We start from the raw sequence: 26,236 nt of genomic DNA, 5'->3' as shown, positions 1-26,236 counted from the left end.
GAAGCCAGAAGAGAATGTCTGGAATAGAGACTGAGGTCTGGAGCCAGCTAGATCTGTGGTTAATTTCAATTCTGCCAGATACCACCTCTGTGAGCCTGGGCAAGTTACTTAAACTTTGTGTGTCTCAGTTTCCTAGTTTGTAAAGGGATCCTAATTATAATCACCTCACAGGACTAAAATGAGGTTTAAATGAGATGCAATTCTACAAGTGCCTTATTCCCGATAGGCTCTTGACAAATTGTGTGGAAGTGGTTTTAGCTGGTATTGCAGACACTCGTGTTCCCCTATTGCATCTTTGGAAAACTCTGAAAATTCTTGTTTTTGTTATAAATGCTTATAAAATGCTTACTTTTAGGGCTGGAGTTTATAACCTTGAACCTCTTGAAATTATGTTCAAGTTGTATCATTGTGCATCTCTATTTTTTTTTTTTTTTCCTGGAGAAAACCAAAACTTTTCTCTGGGGAAAAGCAGCTCCCAGCGGATTTTCAAAGGAGTCCAAAAGGTTTACGAACTCTGGGAGGGGAGGAAACTGGTGTTCATGGTGCATGTGGAACAGGACAGGGTGTGATCAGTAAGCCAGTGGACTTTGGCTCCAGACGGCGGCCGGTGTTCCCATCCCAGCCCTGCCACCTCCAGGCTGCGTAAACTTTGTTGAACCTCAGCTTCCCTATCTGTAAAATGGTTATAACATAAGACATATTTCACAGATTGTTGTGGGGATTAGGTAAACAAATCCATGTTAATTGAGTAGCATAGCACCTGTCACCTGTGCCCAATGAATGCTAGCTGCTTTTATCATCACATTGTCATTGTCATTATCATCATCGCCACTATCTCTTCCAACAATTGTATGCCAGCTTGGTGTGAGGTGTGTCAGTTTTTCAGTCTGCCCTCTCCTCCTGCCCCATCATCTCAAACCTCATCTCACACCACTCCCCCTTGCTCTGTCTGCACCAGCCACTCTCGTCTCCTTCGAACATACCAGACATGTCTGCCCACGGGCCTTTACATTTCTGTTCCCTGTGTTGGGAATGCTTTCTCTGATCACTCTGTTTCAGAGAGAAACTCCTATCCCTGCCCTCATTGCCTTCTAGCATCCTCTCTATCTTTCTGTATTTGTCTGGCTTGATGTTTGCTTGCCTCTCCTAGCATGGAGATTCAGGAGGACAGTTCGTTTTTCCTTGTTTTGTTTCCTGCTCTAGGTCCAGTGCCTAGAACAGTGTTGGACATGTAGAAAGTGCTCAAAAAAAAATACTTTGTGAGTGAATGAGTGAATGAATGAATGAATCTCATCTAGTCTGAGACAGGCTCCTGTAGGGCTCTCAAACTTCACATGATGTCTCTTGTGTAATATTTTCAATCAACAAATAATCTCTGAACCCTCCTTTCTGCCAGCTTAGGCCTTAGGTTCCAGGGATAAAAAGATGACTGAGAGAATTCCAGTTCTTGAGGAATGTACAGGCACGTGGGGTGACCATGGTACAGTTCTCTTCTAAGCACTTAGACTATAGTTGTAACTACAGAATTATGCTGCCGTCCTGTTTGCTGTCTGTCTTCCACCCTAGACTAGAAGAGCTCAGTGGGTGAGGACCCCCATCTGTCTTGTTCAATGCTGCGTCCTCGGCGCTAGTATGAAGGCTGGCACATATATGTAAATGGGGTGCATGAATGAACAAATACAGGGTGCAGCAGGATAGGGACTAGCAGAGAGGTCTGTGGGTGTACCAAGGAGGGGTGACTGGCCCTGCCTGGGGAAGGATGGGATGGGGCTGTAAGAGATTCACACGGGAGGTGAGGAACCTTCTGTCCCTTGCCTCGACTCTCACTTGGCCAACCATGGAGCAGTTTGGGAATGATGGTGGGGGTGTGGTTCCCCTCCCTCAGAGGCTGGGTGGCCCTTCCATATTTCAGCTTCTGCCTGAGCTGCTGTCCTTGGAGTTAAAAATAGGGAAGGATGGGAGCACAAGGACATGCTGTCCTCTGCCACTGAGCAGGGATTCTGCTACCTCTTCTCAAAGGGGGCTGTAGGGCAGCAGGTTTGAGAAGCCAGAAGCTTAAAGAATTATCCCTTCCTGCCCCCTTGAGGACAGGCACAGACTTCTCTTTGCCCAGTGTGGCATGACTCTGAATGAGCTGTGTGGAATGTCACAGCTGGAAGGGCTCTCTGGGGTAGGCGGACATCTGGCAGGAAGCCCATCACCCTCCAGGCCTGGGATCTTGGAAGACAACACCAATCAATCAAGGCCCCCTTTCCTGGGACCATGGCAGGCATCACCAATCAATCATGGCATCCTTTTCTGCCAAGTCCAGGCACAGTCTAAGAATTCTTAGCACAGGGTATTTCAGGCAACAGCTACCAGAGTTGGCAAAAAAAAAAAAAAAAAGAAAACCTATGTATCATCCCCAATCTAGTCCACTTCTCTCATGGTGGGAAAACTGAAGCTCAAGAGAGGAGCAGAAAGTTGTCTGATGTCACACCGGAAGTCAGTAGTGGAGCTGGGACAAGACCCAGGAGTTCTCACTCCCTGCCAAGGCTTTTTCTTTTTCTATCCCCTGTTGCATCCTCTTTTCTGCAGGAACTAAGATTTGCAGGTTTGTGTATGCGAAAGAATGGCTTTTAGGCTAGGCATGGTAGGTAGTTCATGCTTGTAATCCGAGCTCTTTGGAAGGCCAAGGCAGGAGGATCCCTTGAGCCCAGGAGTTGGAGACCAGCTTGGGCAACATGGCGAGACCCTGTCTCTACAAAAAATAAAGTAATTATCCAGGCTTGGTGGTGTGTAGTATCAGCTGAGATGGGAGGATCACTTGAGCCTGGGAAGTCAAGGCTGCAGTGAGCTGTGATTGTGCCACTGCACTGCAGCCTGGGTGACAGCCTGTCTCTTAAAAAAGAAAAAAAAAAAAAAAAGAAGAAGAATGGCTTTTAATCCAGGGATTGCAGGCTCCCAAACTTTATGCAACATACTGTGTGTATGTGCTGGCAGGTCCTTTTCTAAGAGAGAGTAGCTTTTATCCACTCCCAAGAGGCTCCTTGAACAATGAAGAAGGCAGAGAAATCAGAAAAGAGTGAATGGAATGGGCTAGAATCTTGCTACTCAATGTGTGGGCCACAGACCAGAAGCATTGACCTCACCTAGGAGTTGTGAGAAGTGCTGAATCTCAGGCCCCACCTGAGACCTGCTGAATTAGAATCTGCATTTTAACAAGATTCCTGTGTGATCCATTTGCACATTAAAGTTGAGAAGCTATGAGCTGGAATTCCTTCAGCCTTTGGTGTCTGTGTGGAGGACCTGCTGAGTGCCAGCCAGTGTCCCTGCCCTCATTTGAGAGAGAGAAAAGCAACCAAGGGAGGTGCCTTAGCCAAGGTGGGGCCCAGCTTCTCTGCAACTCTGCTAAGGCCAAATCAAGGAAGAGATTTGTTTAAACTGCTTCAAGATAAAGGATAGCACTGCTCATCCAAGGAGTAGGAGACCCAGCGTGCGTTAAGCATGTATGTGGGAGGTTCTTGAGAAGCCTTAGTGGACACTGGGTTAGCTGCTATCCTGCAGAACAGTCTGGAGAGAGACGGATTTTAAGCAGTTGTGGGACGTGGATGAGCCAAGCTGGAGCAACAGGGGATGTGCTGCCTAAGGCCAACATCACTACAGCCTCAGTGCTGAGAACAGCTAGTCCAAGGTGGGTTTGCTCTGGTGAGTGCTGGTGTCAGGTGGTTTCAGGTGGTCTTAACTAAGCCTTGCTAGCTCTAGTCTTGCAGGCTCTGGAGGAAGCTGGCCATCTGTTGATTGAGGAAGGTGGTGATGGGGAGCTTGAGGCTTGCCCTGGTGGGACTGGAAGGAAGGAATTCCCTCATTTCCAACCCCACCCCATCCCCTACATCCCTGCTCCCCATGTACCCACTGCATGTTTTCATCCATGGGCCTTTGTGGGGATACATGTGCACATGTGTTATCTGAAGATGACATCCGAGGGGCCAGACTGTACAAGTTGGCCTTGTCTGGCATTTGCAGCAAGTTTTCCACACTGCTTCTGGCTTAGGGGGAGCCTCCCTGCCTGTGGGCTCCTTGACCCTCTTGGGGTCAGTGTAGAATAGGGTTAACAGCCTGGCCTGGGAGATGAGATGAAGTGGAAGGAGATTTATATAAGCTTTATTGAGATATAACTCATATACCACACAGTTTACTAGTTTAAAGTGAACAATTCAGTGGGTTTTAATATTTAATTTATTCACAGAGTTGTGCAACCATCACCACAGTCAATTGTAGAATATTATCGTCAAACCTGTACCCGTGAGCATTCACATCCTATTTGCCCCTCCCTCTGGTCCTTGGCAACCACTAGTCTGCTTTCTAGTTCTATGGATTTACCTATCTTGGACATTTCAAATACGTAGAGTCATAGAAGAGATGATCTTTTATGACCAGCTTCTTTCACTTGCATAATGTCAAGGTTCATATATGTTGAAGCATGTATAGGTAATGCTTTGTGTTTTTTTTTTTTTTTTTTTTTTGAGACAGGGTCTCCCTGTCAACCAGGCTGGAGTGCAGTGGTGCCATCTCAGCTCACTGCAACCTCAGCCTCCTGGGTTCAAGTGATTCTCCTGCCTCAGCCTCCTGAGTAGCTAGGATTACAGACACACACCACCACAGCCCAGCTAATTTTTGTATTTTTAGTAGAGACAGTGTTTCACCATATTGGTCAGGGTGGTCTCAAACTCCCGACCTCAGGTGATCCACCCATCTTGGCCTCCCAAAGTGCTGGGATTACAGGCGTGAGCCACCATGCCCGGCCCAGTACTGCATGCTTTTTATGGCTGAATAATACTTTATTGCATGGATATACCACAGTTTGTTCATTTGTCCATGGATGGACATTCAGGCTGTGTCCACTTTTTGACTGTTACAGTTAATGCTACTGTGAACATTTGTGTTCAGCTTTATTTGGATGGAGTGGATTTGTTTTGCATTCTTCCTCTCCAGCCTTTACTTGCTGTGGGACCTTGGGCAAGCTGCTTCAGTTCTCAGAGCCTCAGTTTTCTGAGAGTTTCTGAGAATCAGGGACACTACTCTCTATCTCAGAGTATTGTTTATAATAGTAGCTGCAATTTACTGAGTGCCTGTATCTTACTGTGACAGTTGTTGTGCACATGTTATGTCATTGAGTTCAGTCCCACAAGGGGTGTGAGAGATTTATTTCACGGTTAACATGGATCTGTGCTATCATGGGCTAATATGCTACCTTGTTGGAACAAACCATTTGGTGTCTTGAGGAGTTCTCTTTCCAGTGTTTGTGGAGAGGGGGGAGCTTCCTTGCCTCCCCTACACGTTTGGCAGCATCTGTCTGTTAGAGGCCATATTTCTTTCCCTTCCTTTTCTTTTAAAAGTTTTGAAATACACATAGAGAAAAGTGCAGCAGCTGGAAGAATTCCCTCATGATTCCATCATTCCTCTGCCATGAGACCAGCTTGTCCCAGATAGGGCCTGCCCCTTCACCCTGGGTCCCAGATGAGTTCGTGGGATAGAACCATAGCTAACTCGTAAAGTATGTTAAGTATGGCTGGGCATGGTGGTTCATGCCTGTAATCCCAGAACTTTTGGGAGGCTGAGACAGGCAGATCATTTGAGGTTAGGAGTTTGAGACCAAACCGGCCAACATGGTGAAACCCCATCTCTACTAAAAATACAAAAAGGAAAAAAAAAATTAGCCAGGCATGGTGGTGCATGCATGTAACCCCAGCTACTTGGGAGGCTAAGGCAGGAGAATCACTTGAACCTGGGAGACGGGTTGCAGTGAGCCAAGGTTGTGCCACTGCACTCCAGTATAGGCCACAGAGCAAAAGTCCATCTCAGAAAAATAAGGTATGTTAAGTATGAACAAGAACTTTGTTCTGTAAGCCACTGAAATTTGGGGGTAACTTGTTATTGCAGCATAACCTAGTAAGAGCTTACTAGTACATTTAATCCTTACAACAATAGGTGGAGTGGATTCTATCATTTTTCCTGTTTTGCAGGGGAACTTAGACTCAGATTAGTTCAGTAAGTTTATTTAGTTTACTCAGAAAGGCAGAGGCATGCTTCAAGTCCCAAACTCAGTTTTTCTGGCTCCAGAGCCTGTTCTCCTAAGAAGACGGAAGTACGTGGGCTGTATTTGGTGAATGATGAGTAATTCCGTGTGGATAGAACACCTGGTATGTGCATCATGGCAGACTTGTAGTATAGGTTTGGGGCAAATCCTGGAAGTCTTGAATGCTGTGTGGATTGTGTAGCTTCCCAGTGCCATATGGGGCCATAGACTCTACCTTTTGCCCACAACCCAGTTCCTTCCAAGGCTTGTTTAGCTTGTCCCAAATGCTGATGGAAATAGCTTCCTGAGGAAAAACAGCTTTTTGTGGGACTGTGAATTGTCTTCCTTCCAATGATTGCGGAAATGCCTCTTCTTTAGAAAGTCTTTCCACATTGGCTCAAGGAGAGTAAATGACTTTCCCCTGACCACCCCTGCTCAGCATAGGACCTCCCCCACCCCAAATGCATTTACTCTGCATCTGGAACTTTTTGCCTTCAGTTTTCATTTGGTTCCACATTTTCCCCTTCACTCTATCTCCATGTTTTTATTTGTCAGTATAACCTTCAGTTGTACTGGAAGGTAGTGCTTGCATGTACAATGAAATCTTCTGATTTTATTTGCAATCAAGTATAATTCAGCATTGAATCAATTCTGCTTACAACCCAGACCGTGCCTCTAACTCCAGTGCTGCATTAATTACCCTTCTCTTCAGCTCCCATAATACTCTGTGCATATCTCTGCCCTTACATTATGCTACGTTGTAATTATTGCACAATTGCCCCTTTACTTGCCTATCTATTCTGGTAGACTGGGAGTTTCAGCAAGGTCTGAGTTTAATTCATCTATGTTATGAGTCTACAGCACAGGATCTGGCCCTGAATAGGCAATTAGTAAAGAGTGTGTTGAATGAATAATAATTACTTATCTGTTTCATGTCCCCTCCACACTCTACTACCTGTAAGTTTCTTAAGGTCAAAGACTGTATCTTATCCAAATCCCCAGAGACAAGAACAGCATGGCATAGGAAATGAACTCAATAAATGTATATTTTGTTGGCTAAGTGAGAGTAACATTTCCTTCCAGGGGCATAACCCTTTAGAGTTACAAAGCACATTCCATATTTATTACCCAGTTGATTCTCACAAAATCTTTCCCCTCCCTCTCTAGAGTTCTCAAATCCTTATCATGTGCCTTTTGCCCCTCTTGCTTTCACTCACTTCATCTCTGTGTCTTTATGATCTCTCCTCTTTCCTCTTCAAATCCTCTTGGAAAAAGGTCTGAGGCACTTATCCCTCCCTCCAGTGTAGAGCAGCGTAAAGGGCAAAAATTGCACTCTGGCCTGTGTTGAACCAGGATCACATCCCACATGCCAGCTTTGTAATTATGGGCAGGTTCATTAACCCCTGAGCTTCAGCTTTCCCTTCTGAAAATGAAGACAATACTTACCTTCACTGGTGGTTGTGAAGATTACATGAAATGATGAGTGCTGAGCACCACTCATAGGCTCTGGTTCAACTCGATAAATGGAAATTCCTGTCTTTATGTGGAAAGGTGATTATTTGAGGGTGGAATTTCAGGCACCAGCAAGCCAGTGGGAAGGAATTGTGGTTTTAAAACAACCACAGATAGGGATGCTTCCTAGTTCTAAAATCTCCCTTGTGAGCCCTACCTCTGCCCTAGGCAGGCCCAGTCCTCTATGCTCAGTCAGCACCACGGACAGTTCCTGCACACGCCAGTTCTTTGCTGTGGACTTAATCGCATTTTAGAGGCCTTCAGTTGCAAGTCACAACTTTATATACCACCAAGGGAGCTAAAACATGTCAGAATTTAACTCTGACATGCCACTGGTTGCCATTCACATCTTAATTTTGGAGATGTTGAAAAAATGCTTGTCTTAGAATCGATGAAATAACGAGTTTACTAGAGGTGGTATCAGTGAGCAGTTGACCATTGACCTTTAGAGAGGTTAATAATAATAGCCAGTATTTATTGAATGTCAACTGTATTACAGGCCTTTTCCCCTCCTTCCTGTCCTGTTCTGGGTGCTGTTTGCCCTCTATACACATTCTCTTAACAAAGATTACATTTGGGGAATATAAATGTGAGCCAGATATACAGTAAATCAACAGGCTTTCCACCATCTTTTTCCTCAAAATCTTCCAATCTTTAGCCTCACTTCTTCAGAACATTGCTTCCTGCTGAATGATAGTCTAACATGTTAACCTTTCCAGTTCACACCGTGGTTAATCCACCTAAAAGGCATTTCAAATGCATACCCTGTAACCCAGCAGCTGCACTCCTAGGTATGTGCCCTGAAGAACTGCACAGAAATGGTCACCAAAAGACACATGCAAGAATGTTTTTGGCAGAGCTATTTGTAATATCTCATTACTGGAGGCTACCCACCCAGATGCTCATCAGCAATAGAATAGATGAAAATTATTTTGATATATTCACACAATGTACTACAATAAGTCATGAGAATGAATGAACTGCAATGAAACAATCAACATGGATGAACCCCACAAACGTCGTGTTGGGTAAAAGAAGCCAGATGCTAAAGAATATACACTAGGTGACTTTATGTAGTGAAAACTACAAAATAAGCAAAACCAGTCTGTGCTGTTAGAAGTTAGGGTAATGCTACTTTTGGTGGAAAGTAACTGGAAGTGGCATGTGGGCCTTCTGTAGGGCACTGGTAATGTTCTGCTTCTTGATCTGGGTGCTGGTTCCATAGAACTTTGTAATAGTCATCAAGGTATACACTTACAACTGTGCGATATATAATTGTACAGTTTTCTTTATGTATATTATCCTGCAACAAACAGTTGTTTTAAAAAGCACCTTTCTCCAGAAGATAAGAGAATGCTAAGACTTTTGTATGCAGGATGATGTGTAAGAAATTTGAGGGGCAGCTGGTCACATGGAAGATTTGGAATAATTCATTGTGAATAGAATGTAGAGAACACTAGGGAAATGTAAATGTAAATTGGGACCAGGTCAGAAAGACAGTGTGTGTTAAATTGGAATTTATTCTGCAAGCAATGGGGTGCCATTGAAGGGTTTTAATCAAAGGGATGGTGTGTTCAGGATTGAGATTTGGGAAGCTCAGGCAGGCCACTGAGTAGAGAAGAAACTGGCAGAAGAGGACACTCCGGTGGTGTGGACACCAGTTAGCATAGAGGAGGAAACTGAGCCACAGAGAGGTTGAGTAACTTTCTTAAAATCACACAACTAATAGAGTGACTGGGGCCAGGTTTACAACCCAGGCATTCAGGCTCCATTGTCCATGCTTTTATCCATTAGGCCATGCTGCCTCCTGAAGATGCTCTAGAAATAGTGAAAGGCTGTTGACTGAAAAGGAGCAGGGAGGTTAGCAATTAGGAGACCAGAATTTATTTTTCCTGAAACAGGTTCTCTGTCACCCAGGCTGTAGTGCAGCAACGTGATCATAGCTCACTGCAGCCTCAAACTCCTGGGCTCAAGCAATCCTCCCACCACAGCCTCCTGAGTAGCTGGGACTACAGTGTGGGCTAGTAATTTTCAAATTTTTTATAGAGGCAGGGTCTCACTATGTTGCCCAGGCTGGTCTTGAACTCCTGGGCTCAAGCAGTCCTCCCATCTTGGCCTCCCAAAGTGTTGGGATTACTGCCATGAGCCACTGTACCCAGCCTGAATTCTAATACCAACATGGCCTTTAACTCCTGCCCCTCTTTGGGCCTCAGTTGCCCTCTGTACAATAAAGGCATTGATCTGGATGATCCCTAAGTTCCCTCCAGATGAAACCATCTCTTATTTTAAGGTAGGGCAGATTCCTATAGCTCCAGGGAGAAGGGAAAGGTTAGGGCCCTCACGGAAGTAATCAGGGTTGTGCTTCCTCCACCCATCCTTGGAGACACAGCCAGAGGCAACATCAGTGCTCTGGAGGCCTGAGTATCTGCAGATGGCTCTCAGCCCTTGATTTTCAGATGGACTTCAAGACCTGGACAAGGGAGGCATGTGAGGCCCAAGTCACTGGGAATAACTAGGCCAGGGAGAGTCTGACCATGGAGGAAGAAGAGGCAGCAGTCTCCAGGGTATTTATCTCAGAGATACAGGAAGAGTAGTGGCTGTGGGAAGGGGAAGCAGTGAGCCAGGGGCCTTGGTGCCTTTCGCATCCTGGTTTAAAATAACCCAGTCACCCAGAGCTCTTGTGTCTGGGGGAACTTCACAGGCTGCTCTATGGACTTGGAGTGGACACTCACACTGATCATGATGCGGTTAGCGGTTTTAGAGCCTGGGGACCTGGAACAGGTCATGGAGCCTCTCTTGGCTTGAGGCTTTTTGTCTGGAAGTCAAAGCTGATAATGCCCATCTTCAATAAAATGTCAAAGTGGGGACTGGTTGAGTTCTCTCCTTCTCCCTCCCCCCAACACATCCCTGAGGTCTCGTGGTTAAGAGTATATGATGATCTGTTTTCACACAGACCTGGTTTCAAGCCTAGCTCTGTCTTATCTGGTATAACCTTGGACAAGTTGCTGAACTGCTCTGAGCCTGTTTCCTTATTGTAAAATTAGGATAATAATACTTGTCTTTCAGTGTTATGGTGGGGTTAAATTATATATGTGTATATAATTTGTACATGGTACAGGGTAAATGCTAAAAACAATAGAATCTGTTTTCATAATTTATCATCGTTTTATTATCCTGTTCCTTATGAATACTTGCTTTTGGGAGAACGTACATTAAACACATTCATATTCAAGTATAAACAGCAGAGTGACATCTACTTGTTTTCTTTACCAGAGAGAATTTCCATTTTTCTTGGGGACACATCCTAAAGCCAATTCAATTTAACACACTTTCAGTGGGGATGGGCAGTGTGGGCACTATCCCTGGTGCTGAATGGAAGTAAATGACGAATGAGCTCACGCTGTAAACACTGACATCGACTAGGTGGATGAGAACTGTGTTTCAAGGTGCCGTGGAATAGTTACCCCAAGAGAAGTGAAGATTGAAGTGCCCCGGGACTCAAGGAGTCTGATGAGGGACGTCTTTGTGGAAGACATGGCATTTGAGTTCTGGGGTGGAGCTTGGAGAGTTTACTTTAGGGTGCATTTAAAACATGGCTTTGGAGCCAGAATAGCCTGGGTTTGAAGTCCAGCTCCACCATTAGTAGTCGTGCATGTCCTTGGGAAAGTTACTTAACCTTCTCGATCCTCATTTTCTTTCTCTGTAAAAGGGGGCAGTAGCTATCTCATGGTTTATTGTGAGAATTAAGTGGGAGATACCTTTGTAAAACGCTTGGCATGGCATCTAGCACAGTGGTAATAACCATATTAATAATAGTCAACTTTGTTGAGGGCTGACCGTGTGTCCCAGCCCACCTAGGCCATCCTGAGGGTTATATGTTATTACATTTTTACATTGCTTGCTTGTTAACATTTAGTGCTCACATAGCCCTGAGATTCTGGTGCTTTTATCCCTATTATATGATGAAGAAACTGAAGTACAGAGTGCCTGATAAGTTATAGGTGTTATTTAAAGCTAAACTCTGGAGAATGGTTAGAAATTTGATAAGGAGGAAAGGAACGGAGTGAGAACCAGGATGAGGAAGTTATTGAGGATGTACAGTATTTCTCAGGACGGAGCACTGAGGTGTCTGGCTGGGCTAGGCTATAGAGACTGCGAGGGAGACCAGTAGCTGATGGGGAGGGAGTCAGAAAATGGAGAGTCTTGGATGCCTGGGTGCAAAAACTGAACCTAATTCAGCAGGCAGTGAAGAAACATTCTAAGGTTTTTGTTTTTGTTTTTGTTTTTGTTTTGAGATAGGATTTTACTCTGTTACCCAGGCTGGAGTGCAACCAGCCTCAACCTCCCAAGCTCAAGCGATCCTCCTACCTCAGCCTCTCTAGTAGCTGAGACTACAGGTGCCCACCACCATGCCCGGCTAATTTTTGTATTTTTTCTTTGTAGAGGTGGGGTTTCGCTATGTTGCCCAGGCTGGTCTGAAACTCCTGGGCTCAAGTGATCCACCTGCCTGGGTCTTTCAAAGTGCTGGGATTAAGGGCATGAGCCACCACGCCTGGCTAAGGTTTTAAATAAGATGGTGGCGTGACTGAAGCTGTGATTTATTTATGAATTTGTTTGTATTTACTTTCATTTGCATTATAGAATTAATTAAAATTCAAATGACATAGAAGCATACAAAAGAGAAATAAATTTCCTTCCCAATGTGCTGGTTGGGTGTAAATGGGTACAACTACAGTTATGATGCGGGAGCCCACCTGTGTGAAGATTTTTGAACTTTGACTTGCTTAGGGTGCCAGCCTGTCTTAGGTCAGGTGTCCCCAAACCAGACCCTGAGATGAGATTCGTGTGGAGGCAGTAATGAAGGAAGTGCCCCCAGAACAGACCCAGGGAAGCAGAACAAGACAGGGCAGGAGGCACGCAATGGTGTGCTCTCAGGCAGGTCCCGAAAGGGTGGCCCCAGCCCCGCTGTGGGGTTACTCTGGGGGCTGCGTGAAGCCTCAGAGTTGTTCTGACCCAGGGCAGAGGAGGTGAGGGTTCATCCTCCCATTTCATTTAGTCTTTGATGAAGGGGCAGGGCAAGGGCAGGTTAAGGGTCATACATTTCCAGACACTTCTAGCTCTGCCTGTGTGGGGGCAACATGGGCTCAGTAGCCCAAAGAAAGACACCCCCACACCCCACCCCAGAAAAAGGTGCCAGGTACTGGCTGTGGGAAGCCACAGCACATAGCATGCCACAGTGGGGAGGGGCTCACAGAAGTGGTAAAAAGGGGGTCTTGGAGGAGGATCACATTGTTCACCACAGTGGGTCAAGTGAGGGTCTATTTCTGGGTCCTGATGGACGACAAGCAGAGGCTGTTCATTTCTCCCTGGCTCCCGTCAGTGTGTTTTATCAGCAGGTGCAGCACTTAGAAGCGTGTTTAACATCTTCTCAGGGGCTTCCACCTCACAAAAGGGTGTTCAATAGATGTCTGTTGAGAGAATGAAAGGGCCATGCTTCAGGGCCCGGGAGCTGGGTTGAGACCTGGTGGTGAGCAGTCACTAGAGAATGGTTTAGTAAGCCACCCTGATGGATCGATGGGCTGGAGCCACACTGAGAGATCAGAGAGGGTGTGGTGGGTGACTTGGTGGCCAGAGGCTGTTCTCCGAGGAAGTTAGTTGGTGAAAGAGGTGGGAGAACTAGAAAGGGCCCGAGGATGGAGAGGCAGCAGACGCAAGGCCCAGAGAGGACAAATGGGGGAGGAGGTCATGGTGAGTGATGGAGATGGATCAGCCACAGCCAGGAGAAGGATGGCCCCTTCCTTTCAGAGAGGAGGGGAGGGCCAGGCAGGGTGAAAGGTCAGGATGGTGACTATTAGTCAGGGTTCTCTGGAAGGACAGAACTAATAGGATAGATGTATATATAAAGGAGAGTTTATTAAGGAGTGTTGATTCACACGATTACAAGGCAAGGTCCCACAATAGGCAGTCTGCAAGCTGAGGAGCAAGGAAGCCAGTCTGAGTCCCAAAGCTGAAGAACTTGGAGCCCAGTGTTTGAGAGCAGGAAGCATCCAGCATGGGAGGAAGATGCACGCTGGGAGGCTAAGCCAGTCTAGTCTTTCCACATTCTGCTTGCTTTTATTCTGGCCATGCTGGCAGCCGATTAGATGATGCCACCCAGATTGAGGGTGGGTCTGCCTTTCCCAGTCCACTGACTCAAATGTTAATCTCCTTTGGCAACACCCTCACAGAGACACCCAGGAATGATACTTTGCATCCTTCAATCCAATCGAGTTGACACTCGCTATTAACAATCACAGTGACATTTGGAAGTGAGGAAGAGCAGAACAAAGGGAACAGATCTCAGCCACGTGGGATGGATGGATCTTGGTGGGGGTAGTTGGGAAAGCACTGGAACAGTCACTTTGGGGGCCATGGCCCAGTTAGCAAGAGAGGACGCACAGGAGGGGTAGGTGGTAGAGGTTGGATGGTGGACATTGCTGTGGTTGGGTCCAGTCGTGGTCCCCAGCTTGGGGAAGGTGGTGTGTCAAGGGAAAAAAATGAGTCTACAAGGGTGTCAGCAAGACAGTTGGCAAGGGCAGGTGTGGGAGCATTGGAAGGTCTTTCTCCCTCTGCAGTGGTTTGGCTTTTTATGTTTGGCACCTACTTTGTGCCCGCACTGTGGGAAACGTCTGTCATTTAACCCTCTCAACAGCTCCGTGGGAAGATGCCGTCCAGCTTGCCCCGGGTCTCCATACCTGGGCCTTCTGACTGCAAAGGCATGCTCACCTGTGTGGGGAGCCAGGGCTGCTGGGAGGCAGATCCTAGGGCCTGGTTGGGAACTGCTTTGAGGGCTGTAGGATGCCACACAGATGCAAGGCACAGCTCTGGGGGACTGAGTTGTTTGTCATGCTCTGCTCCTCCCTCTTCCGGGAGAAATGTGTCAGACCCAGGTAGGTGGAGATGGATCCGGGGTGGGGGCACCTGAACAGGGCTCAGCAGAGAGGGAGGGAGCCGAGGCAGGTGTGTGCTGCCAGCCTGCAGGGTGCCCAGTCATGGGTCTGTATCCCTAGTGTGGGGTGTGGGGGGGTGTTTGTTCCTGCACGTCTGACAGGGACATATGTACAGTGCTGTGTGTGTGTGTGTGTGTACAGGGACATCTCTGTCTGAGTCCGTTTCTGAATGTGCATGTGAGTGGTTCTTTCTTTCTCTGTGTCACTGTACCTGCTATACACAGAGAAATAACAGAAACAGTGGAGATAGAAGGTGGGGGGAGGCTGCAGATGCAAGCTAGGGAAAGAACAGATGATGGAATGGAGTAGAAACACAGATATAGGGGCACACATGCTCTCCCACGTGTTCAGAAACACGCAGGGAAGATGTGTATACACCTACCCACTTAGCCTGAAACACACAGAGCGACAGGCATGTGGAGACCCCTGGGAGCACACTCAGACCTGCATTAACACACTGTCTTTGCATGCATCTTACTGTGTGTGTGTGTTGCTGTGTTTTTCTGAGTGTGGGTGTCTGTGTGTCTGAATAACAGACACATGTGGGAGACAGAAATACGAGGCTACACGTTCTGAGAAACAGAGTGTTTGTATCTACGCATGCATGTGTGTGTGTACATGTGTGTGTGCTTCTTAGAGGCAGGGAGGAAGGAGAGACCATCCTGGAGCTGGGAGGAGGAGGGAGGCCAGGAGAAGGCCGGCGGGAGCTGTCCTGGCTTGCCCTGCTCCTGTACGCAGGCCCAGCTCTCTTGTCCTCTGGCAGGAGGAGGATGACTGGGTGTGATTGGGGCTGCTTTTCCCCAGTGGGTCAATCAGCAAGCATTGAAGGATCCTCTTGGGAATCAGCCCATGTCTGGACTTTGTGGGACCATGAAAAAGATCCCACTAATGATCTACCCCACCTCTAGCAAGCCCACAGTCCCTTGAATCACTAGGCCATGGAGCAGGGAGCAGACACCCTCCCGGGGCTGTGTCCTGGCTCCCCACCTTACTAGCTCTACGGGCGTGGACAAGTCCTGACCTCTCCGTGCCTCCTGTTTTGGGTACTGGATGGGGGTGAACAGCAGCATCCACCTTATGGTTGGTTGTGAGGATTAAGGCTGCTCTCAAGGCAGCCACAGTTATTAGTTGAGCTCTACAATGGTCTAGACCCTGTTCTTGGTGCTGAGGCTTCAAGAGTGAACAAAGTTCCCTGTCCTCATGGAGTTTATGGTCTTCGCAGAGGAAGCTGGCCAAAACACCAATATTGTTTAACGCATTTGGGTGGTAAGTGTTAGGAGGAAAACCAAAGCAGGAGTCAGGGCAGAGAGGGGCAGGGGGTGGGAGAAGGCTGCTGTTTTGGAGGGGCCAGGAGAGGTCAAGAAAGATCTTGGATAAGATGATGTTTGACCACAGAATGGAAGGAGGAGTGGGCTGCTGATGGGGGCCATTTAGCCTCATAAGAGCCTGTTATTCTCCCACTTGACAGTTGTGCAAATAGAGGCACACAGAGGCTGAGTAATTTGCCTTAAGTCTCCCAGCCACTGAGATAGATATCCAGGATTTGAACCCATGCCATCTGGTTTCAGTGCGAGTAGTCCTCAGTCGAGGGTGATTTTTGCTGCCTAGGGGCTATTTGGCAATGTCTGGAGATATTTTTTATTGCTGCAACTGGACTGCAGCAGGGTGGTGTGAGGGGTGCTATTAGTATCTAGTGGGCAAAGGCCAGGGATACTGTTAGACATTCTGTGATGCCCAGGGCAGCCCCTACTGCAAAGCAATATGCCATCCACACAGCCAGTCTGCTGAGGTCAAGAAACCCTGGTCAAAATCCATGCAAAGCACTTGACACAGTAGGACACATAGTAGGTGCTCAATAAATAGTAGCTGAAGAGGAGGAAGAGAAATGATTTGGAGAAGATTTCAGGGGAGAAATGAATTCAAGGGGGAGAAAAAGCACATGTAAATGAATCTATCGTTTAACAGAACTCATGCAATACTGTTTGTTGGTGGAGTGGTTACTGGTGAGGCCAGGAGTCTGAGGAGGTTGATGGGCTGAGGGTGGAGGCTGAAGCTGGACAGCCCCCAGCTGCTGAAACACTGCTAACCAGATGACTCTTCTCTCTGTCCCCCTCCCACCTGTGTCTCTCTCCCCATCTCTCTTGGCCGCTTTGCCCAGAAGGGGACAGCCGGAGGCTGAAGGGGGCCATCCAGAGGAGCACAGAGACGGGCCTGGCAGTGGAGATGCCCAGCCGGACGCTGCGCCAGGCCAGCCACGAGTCCATTGAGGACAGCATGAACAGCTATGGCTCAGAGGGCAAGTAAGTGTGGGGCCACCAGCCCTCCTGGCTCTTGCAGTCGTTTGTGGTGGGGCACGGGAGGGACTGAGCAACCCCTCTGGGAGCCCTAGGGCAGCTCCAGGCTGTGGAGGCGCCAGCTCAGGGCTCCAGGTTCATCCCCCATCTTCAGAAGGGAGGCAGTGTAACAGCAAAGCCCCGAGGGAGAGCGAGCCCCGCTGCTTGGATTTGAATCCTGGCTCCACCCCTTTCCTGCTGTGTGACCTTCGGCAAGGTCTCTAAGCCACACTTTCCTCATCTGTAAAATGGGATTAACAGCATCAGCTTCATAGGGGTGTTATGAGGATTAGACGTTTATAATCCATATAATGCAGGGGTAATATTTATACACAGCATAAAGCAGTGTTTGGCACTAAGTGCTGTATATTAGTGTTGCTTAAGAAATAAAGGAGGGGTAGAAAGGGGTTTTATTATCATCATTATTTCCTCTTTACTTTTTTAGTTTCCTAAATCCCGTTGGTTTTGAAAAATGTATACTACTGCTTTATAAAGGCATTTCTTGAGCATCAGCTCACTAGACAGTAGTGTGGCTGGCTCCTTGCCAGCGTTTCCCTCTGTGGGCTCCGCATCAGAATCACGGGAACACGTTACCAGTGCAGCTTGCAGGACCCCACATCCAGGCTGCTGAATTAGTCTCTGGGAGTGTGGCCTGAGAACTCCACTGTTAAAAAGCTTTTACCCTAGAGCAACTCACCTAGACTAGGGGTTTCTCATTTTCACAGACCCCTTTAAGAATTTCAGGAAAGCACTGGGCCCAGTTTCCCCCAATACACACAGCCCTCAGTGCATGTACACCCTCATTCTCCCACACACAGTCCTGCGAACATGCTTTTCTCATAACTGTAGGGGTTATCAGAGTCCCCTAAGACCATCCATGGATCCCTAGATCAAAGAAACTTTGATCCAAAGCAACTTCCTTATCATACAGATGACCAGGGCACTCAGAGAGGTTAAAGAGCTCACTCTGCATCATGAAGCGTGTTACCAGGTCTGGAACCCAGGAGTCTTGACTCCCAGCCGGGGGTTATTTCCCAGCACTGCATCGCTTCATGGTCCTAGCTATCGTCTAAAGTCAGGGAAGTGGGGTGGGATATCATGATTCTTGTGCACATGGGAAGACTGAGGCTTAGAAAAGTTAAATTCCACAACTGTCCAGAAAAGTAACCACTAGAAGCATGTGGCTAATTAAATAAGATGAAACTTTCTGTTCTTCTATTGCACTAGCCATATTTCAAGTGCTCGCTAGCAACTTGTGGCTAGCGACAACCATATTGGATGGTGCAGAAAATAGAACATTTCCATCATCATAGAAAATTCGTTTGAACAGTACTGGCTAAGTGACTTGTGCAAGGACAGACACACAGCCACTGGGAGGTGGGGCTGGGGCTTGGCCTCCACTTTTGCTTCCCTTCATTCTGGCCCTGCCCCTCAGCTGGGGGCTTCTGCTGGCTAAAAGCCTACCCCACCCCCAGCCCCTCCTAAACTGGGCATCTTCAGCCTCGTGAATGGCCTTGCCTTAGCAGATGCTGCTGTTCCACCCACCTCCTAGCGAGACTTTCCCGTGGGCGAGAACAGGAGGAGGACAGCGGAAGGGAGAGGAGGAGGAGGAGGAGGAGGAAGGGAGCCAGTGTTTTCTTTAACCTGAGAAACATGGCAAGGCAGCAGAACTTGGAGGAAGATATGCTCAGCATCTGGGGAGCAGTGGGGCCCTGCTGACAGGTGTGAGTCTCAGGGAGTCAGGAAGCTCAGGTCCTAATCCTGGCTCTGCCACTCATGCCCCTGGGTGGGCTTGAGCACATCAGTGGGCCTCTCTCATGTTTGAGGCCAGTAAACATCTGTCAGCCTCACGGGCAGGTCTGGAGGACTAGATTGTGGGAAGGGCAACGTGCTTCAGTGAGCAGCAGCAGAGAAGTCAAACCTGCATTTCTGTTTTATAGAAGAGGAGATGAAGGCTCAGAAAGGCCACATGACCAAGGGGAGCGTCATCAGAGTGTGTTATGAGGAAGAAACGAGGTGATGCCTGCAGGCAATAGGTGTTTGGAACATGGCTCTTGTTACTGTTTGCTGTAATGGGCTTTAAGGGACCAGAGAGTCTAATTACAGACAGGTTCAAAGCCAGGACTCAAAAACGAGACTGCCCTGGTATGTGGTTCATTTCAGCTTCTTAGTAGCTGTGTGGCTTTGGGGAAGTTACTTCACCTCTCTGAGCCCAGTTTCTTCATCTATAGAAAGGGGGCAGTAACAGTGCAGACACTTACAGAGTTGTGAGGGTTCAATATGTTAACACATGTAAAAGAACTTAGCACAGTGACCAGCTCTGTAATTGTTAGCTATTATTGTTTGTTGTTAATTAAGCCACTGTGTGTTGGCTATTTTGTTGTTTTGGTCAGTTGCATTCTAACGGATATAGTGAGCCACCCCAAATACAGTTGTGTCTATAAAGTGCTTAGCACAGAGTAAGCACTGAGTAAGTGTTGGCTGTGAGGATTACGATTACTAAAAGGCTTGAGGTGGGTGTTCTGAGCCCAACTGAGGAGGTATCAGGTGGGTTGGAGGGTGACGGGTCCAGCAGCAGGGGGACAGTCTTGGCCTCCTGAGAAGAGCTGAGTGTTGGTGGATCCCAGCCAGGCGAGGCGCTGCCACCTGCCCAACACCTGGGCGAGGTAGGGACACAGAAGGAATGGGTGGGGACAGTGAGCTGTGGTCAGCCTCCTTGTTCTGCAGGCATTTTGGGCACTGGTTTGGCCCAAATGCCAGGCTCTGAAACAGGAAGGGACTGTTCTCCCTTCTCCCCACCACTTGGGCTTCTGCCAGCCCAGCTGAGGCTTACAGGGAGCCAGCCCCGCTTGAGCACCCCCGCAAGGCTGCAGCCCCTGGCACCGCTGGGTCTGTCTGACTGCACTGGATCACCAGGCATATGTATTCCTGCAAGTAGGCACAGGATTTTCATTTCAGCAGATGTGATTGAGCACTTAGAATGTGCCAGGCAGTTGGGTCAGGCACCTCAGATACCTTGTCCTCCATGAGCTTCCACTCTTGGGCACTGACTAAGCAACTAGCAGTGTGGGGAGAGCTGCAAAGGACAGGTATAGAAAACTTGGGAAATGTTGTGTTCCCAGCAAGGTGTCAGGGATGGGGAAGGGGTGCCTGTGGGTTGGGTCACTCTGTCAGTGAGGATGCCTTGAGTCCCGGGTTATGTAATACCAATGGACAATGGCTTCAGCCCTTGCTATTCAAAGTGTGGTCCACAGCCCAGCAACACTGGCATGGGAGCTTGTTAAATATGCAGAATCTCAGGCTCTACCCCAGACCCACTGAATCTGAATCTGTATTTTAATGAGACCCCCAGCTGGTTTGTATGCACATAAGGTAGAGAAGCCCTGGCTTAATGGTAATAATGGCCGTGGCTAACTCTTGCAGAGAACACTTACTATGTGCAGACACTGTGCTGTGCTTTTACTTATATTGACTCATTTAATTCTCACAACCTGACAATGGGACTGTTAATATTCCCATTTTACAGATGAGGAAATGGAAGCTCAGAGAGGGTAAATAAGTTGCCCCACATCACACAGCCAGTCAGTGGCTGAGCCGGGATTCAAATCCGGGCATTGGGTATCTGCCCTTAATGTTTACATCTTTTTCTCTTTAATGGTTGCATTTATCAAGTTTTTTGGAAGTAGAGGCTTCCAGGATGGTTTGGTAGTTCAAGGATGCCATCAAGGACCCAGAGCCCCTCTCTCTTTCCACACCATGGGCCTCATGCTGGGCCAGTTGTTGTTGATCCCCTGGGGCTGGGGAAGGGCTTTCTTTCCTTGAGGCTGTTTCTGCCTAATCAAAAATTGGAGCTCTGTGGGTTAAGGGTGCAGAGTCAACCAGCCATGCCACCAGGCCAGGCCCATCTCACCCAGGAAAAGGGCAGGAGCTAGAGCTCGAGCCCTCTGAGATGGGGCCGTGAGAACAGAACCTTCCAGACATACCATACTCCCCACCTGCCCTAATCCTGAGATACTCCCTATTGACGTGTGTTCTAGTTTGGGTTTTCCCAGAACCAGACCTGAGACATGGGTTCAAGTGCAAGTGATTGACCTGGGAGGTGATTCTAGAAAATAATAGCAGAGGAGCATGTGGGAGAGAGGTGATGCACCCAATAAAGCATGCTTTAAGAAGCCAGCTTTCCTGGTGGGCAACCAGAGCCAATCCTGATGGGGAACTCTCGGAACCCATGTGAAACATGCACCTGGGAGTTATCTCCTCAGGAAGTGAGGGAGCTGAGGTATTTATATTCCAACTCTTAACCAGTTACTGAGCAGTGGCTGCTCCCTGTTAACTCTGGCTCTTCCTGTGGTAACATAGGCTCTTGAGGCTAGAGAAGCTCTTCAGGGGCCAGAGAAGCCTGGGCAAAGGCATGCAGACTCTGGCGGTTAGAAGTCAGCAAGCACTGATATAATAAGGGGTGGGGGGGATGGCCCAGCAGAGCCTGCTACACTGCCTGGGTGCACAGGGCTACCATCTCCCCAGCTGCCCAAACCAGAAATCTGGGGTTCTTGCAGACAGTTCCCCCTCTCCAATCCATAATCCATTCCCAATCCATAATCATGCTGTGCCATTTTATTCTTAATGATCTCTTGAATCCATCCCTTCCTCCCCATTTCCATCTCCTGGTCAAGGCCATACATCGCTCTTGCCTGGACACCTGCAGGTCTCCTTTTTGGTTGAACATCACAGTTTGCCACCCAGCACTTATTCTTCTGACTTTTCCCAGCCTCTCCCAGTCCCCATCCATGTGGGGACTCCACCACCCCGAACCTTTACCCTTCACTTTTCTCACCTCCAGGTCTTTGCATCCATTGCACCCTCTACCTGGCACTTCCTTCTCTACCCCTGCTCCCCCTTCACCCTCTGACTCATTCCTTCTCCAGACCTCAGCTGAGAACTGGCACAAAGGCTGTATCTCATGTGCCAACACCAGTAATTGATAGTGGTTCCCTGGAGTGCTGTGTTGAGAAGGATTCTGGAGCCAAGTCCAGGCTTGGCAGGAGAGCTGAGGTTGATTAGCAATGTCTGTCCTGGGCGTGGGCAGAAGTGGAATGGAACGGGTAGGGCCTGCCGTTCCTCTGGCTGTATCAGCAGCTCTCACAGTCCCCTGTCCCTCCCCCACCACAGTGCCCTCCACTCTGTATCTTAATTGTCACATGTGTGTCTGTCTGTCCCACTAGACACTGAGTTCAGTACCTGTCTAGCTGGCCTACAGTTGGTGCTCTGCACATTCTGATGAATAATGGGTGGGTGTGTGTGAGCAGAAGCATGCATACATTTCACTCCTTCCCGCCCCTTCAGCACACAGAATCCAGGGCCTTGGCATCCTCTCTGTTGACCCAGAAGCGCTCCAGGCTGGCTCCCAGCACCCACCTGCTTCTTCCCTCTGTTCTTTGTTGTCCCGAGATGTCTGGGTCATCAGCATCCAGGTCTCTGAGTGTCTGGGTCACTGTGCCCACAGCCCAGGGAAGCAGAGTGTGAGGCAGTGGCAGGGCCACTGAACCCGGGCTCAGGGTCACGGTTCTACCAAGGCTGTTTCCTAATCACCAAAGGCTCAAGAGCCTGGGTGGGTGGTCAGAACCCCCTTTTCTTCCCCACCTCTACTATTTAGCAGCATTCCCGTGCCCAAAGGACAAAGCAGAACTGGATGCATCTGTGGCTAGGAGACGGATTTGTTTTGTTTTGTTTTGTTTTATAAGCACTAGTATTTCTTGAGCATTTGACTATGCCAGACTCTGTTCTAAGGCGTTTATCTCATTTAATACTTACAACAGCACTGGGATTATCCTATTGTTCTTTATTCCTGTTTTACTGGGAAGCAAACCAAGGCTCTGAGAAGTGAAGAATGTGCCTCCACGACTAGTGAGTGGTGGAGTCAGGATTCAGTTCCAGGCCTGCCTGACCCCGTAGCTTTGACCTGCAAATCCCTGTGCTCTGCTCTGGGCAAGGCTGAAGTCCCCTCAGGGCAAATAGAGACAGTATAACGCAGTGCTTAGGAGGGTGAATCCTGGAGCCAGACTCTCCAGGTTCAAGTCCTAGGTCTGCCACTCCTAGCAGAGTGATTTTGGTTCAATTACTTAACAATTCTGTGCCTCAGTTTCCCATTTTATAAAGTGGGTATTAATTACAAATACCTAGCTTTTATAGAATTGTTAAGAGGATTAAATGGATCAACATTGATAAATAGTACTGTCAGTGCTTGGCTCAAGATGAGTTTTTGACAAAAAAATAAATCCTTGGCTTTGCACCCATGAGCCACACACAGTCTCACAGAGGTGGTCAGGCTTGGAAACACCTTGAATGGTTGAGAAGTCGGAGTCAGGATTGTATGATATGGTATATCCTGGCACAGGGCAATTCTGCTACAGTGCTTGTTTTGAAAACGAGAATTTGTTCCAACATGATTCAAGTATTAGGGAACAATTTGAGCATAACATAAATTTTGCATTTGTTCAGGTGCAGTTTCATCCACGAGGAGCACTGGGTGAATGAAGAAAACTGCACCCACATAAGAATACACAAAACACATGCGCCTCAGACATCCACGGCACCCTCAGTTTACTATTATAAGCCACACCCGTCCACACCTGGTGGTACAACTTTCCATTGACTTCAGTTTTTCCCTCACTGCCTCACAATCACTCACAGGCTGCACCTCTTCCGACACCCACTTCCACAGGCAAACTGCAGGTCATTTTTAAGGTCAAGTGCCATTTTTATTGTAGTATTTATGCATTTCTAAAGCATTTAACATATTTAAAACCATGCTTTCATTTTTACTGCATTCTTGCCTTTTTCTTTTTTTGATGTGACACTGACCCCATTTTCCCATAAGCTCTGTGATTTTTATAGCAAGATTTTGCATTGCACAGTAATTTTTAGAAATGTATATTTCATGTTACAGCAGAATTGACTGTATTGTAGGCTTGATGAGTTTGTGGGAGGATGGATGGATGGATGGATGGATGGATGGATGGATAAATGGATGGATGGGTGGATGGATAAATGGATGGATGGATAAATGGATGGATGGATGGATGGATAAATGGATGGATGGATGGATGGATGGATGGATGGATGGATAAATGGACGGATGGATAAATGGATGGATGGATGGATGGATGGATGGGTGGATGGATGGATGGATGGATAAATGGACGGATGGATAAATGGATGGATGGATGGATGGATGGATAAATGGATGGATGGATGGATGGATGGATGGATGGATGGATGGATGGATAGATAAATGGATGGATGGATGGATAAATGGATGGATGGATGGATAAATGGATGGATGGATGGATGGATGGATAAATGGATGGGCGGATAAATGGATGGACGGATGGATGGGTGGATGGATGGATGGATGGATAAATGGATGGATGGATAAATTGGATGGATGGATGGATGGATAAATGGATGGACAGATGGATGGATGGATGGATGGATGGATGGATAAATGGACGGATGGATAAATGGATGGATGGATGGATGGATAAATGGATGGATGGGTGGATGGATGGATGGATGGATAAATGGATGGATGGATAAGTCGATGGATGGATAAATGGATGGATGGATGGATAAATGGATGGATGGATGGATGGATGGATGGATGGATGGATAAATGGATGGATGGATGGATGGATGGATAAATGGATGGATGGATAAATGGATGGATGGATGGATAAATGGATGGACGGATGGATGGGTGAATGGATGGATGGATGAATGGATGGATGGATAAATGGATGGATGGATAAATGGATGGATGGATGGATGGATGGATAAATGGATGGATGGATGGATAAATGGATGGATGGATGGATAAATGGATGGACGGATGGATGGGTGGATGGATGCATGGATGGATGGATGGATGGATGGATAAATGGATGGATGGATGGATAAATGGATGGATGGATAAATGGATGGATGGATGAAGGGATAGGTGGATGATGGATGGATAAATTGGATGGATGGATGGATGGATGGATGGATGGATGGATGGGCGAGCATGTAGTGAATGGATGGACAGGGAACCCGTAAACTCCTAAACCTTTGAGAATCACATAACCCATAATCACCACAAGGGCTGTGCAAGCTTTTAATTTCTGATGCTGTTGAGACGAGTGATCCATCTGGAAAAGATAATGGAGTCAAACCCCTGTGTGAGCCAGTTACTTCTTTCACCATCAGGAACACAGAAAATCCAGGGGCCAAACCAAGCTCAGAGGTTAATAATAAAAGACCAATGGGTTTCAGCTCCACAAACAAAAGTAATAGGATTTGAAATGCAGGGAATCTCATTTCACCATTAACACAAAATAAAAGGCCAGCAGAACATGGGTTGTAATCCTGTTACAGGGCTTTGCGCCTGTGCAAGTGGCACACGTCCCTGGAAGGGACCCGCTGTTGCAGTACTCCCCAGAATGGCTTGGGCTTATTCTCAGGCATCCAGATGCTGTACTTACTAACAGGTCTAGAATCTGAAATGCCATGAAAATGCCAAGAATGTGGCAAGGAGGCTCTTCCAGGCCAGGCAGCAGGCCCAGCAGGCCATGGTATCTCACCCTTTGATTCACTCAGCAGGTCCTCTGTGCTAAGCACATTGACTACACTAGCTCTCTGACTCTCCCCAACAACTCAGCAAGGTAATTACTATTTATTCCCATTTTCTACACGAGGTAACTGCAGCTCAGAGAGGTTAAGACACTTGCCACAGGTTTTACAGTACTGGCATCCAGGGTCTGCGTTATGCCAAATCCAGTCTTCACCCCATCCTCTATTTTCCCAGTGTGAGTCCTGCTGTAGGGTTTGGCAGTGAACATCTGTTGAGCTCCTGTTGCATACAAGGACTTGTCAAAGTTGTAGCACATATGCAGCACTTAATTCAATAAGCTCTTTTATACCCCTGTGCTCATGGATGCCGTAAGCAGAAATTTTGAAAAACATTTGAAACTGAGACAGCACAGGCACTGGCCAACAAAAAGGCCAGACACTGTCCATGAGGCAGTGTGATTTCATTTGCAGATAAGAACATTGAAATGCGGAGACAATAACAACTTGTCGGAGGTCACACAGCAAGCAGTTGGCTAGTGAGTTGTAGAGGCAGATTTGATTTTGCAGCCTCTGCCTTCTTGTGTACTCCAGGGAAGACCCGCAGTTGGATTTCTGGCCAGTAGGGCCCAGCCACCACTTTATTCCTCCTTCCTCCAGCCCCCAGGAGGACGTGATAACCTATTCAGGGTTTCTGGGGCATCAGCCGGGTTCCTTGGCAGCTAGCAAGGCTCCCTGGG

General features: G+C 47.6%; 1 protein-coding gene across 3 annotated transcripts in view; it reads left to right on the top strand.

Moving 5' to 3' along the window:
- Window positions 1-26,236, top strand: part of RIMS4 (regulating synaptic membrane exocytosis 4) — a 59,476-nt gene that overhangs the window by 22,394 nt on the left and 10,846 nt on the right. The window contains exons 1-2 of one of the 3 annotated variants that reach the window (XM_055373047.2): window positions 3,339-3,673; window positions 16,721-16,859. In XM_055373047.2, the coding sequence (XP_055229022.1) occupies window positions 16,783-16,859 (77 nt within the window). In that variant the 5' untranslated portion in view covers window positions 3,339-3,673; window positions 16,721-16,782. Of the gene's footprint in view, window positions 1-3,338; window positions 3,674-16,717; window positions 16,860-26,236 lie in introns of those variants that run through there. The other 2 variants (XM_019017178.4, XM_019017177.4) reach the window with 2 other exon arrangements.

Source organism: Gorilla gorilla, chromosome 21 (genome assembly GCF_029281585.2).
Source record: "Gorilla gorilla gorilla isolate KB3781 chromosome 21, NHGRI_mGorGor1-v2.1_pri, whole genome shotgun sequence".
Lineage (NCBI taxonomy): Eukaryota > Metazoa > Chordata > Mammalia > Primates > Hominidae > Gorilla > Gorilla gorilla.
Note: the sequence above shows the minus strand (reverse complement) of the source record. Positions and strands in the feature narration are given on the sequence as shown.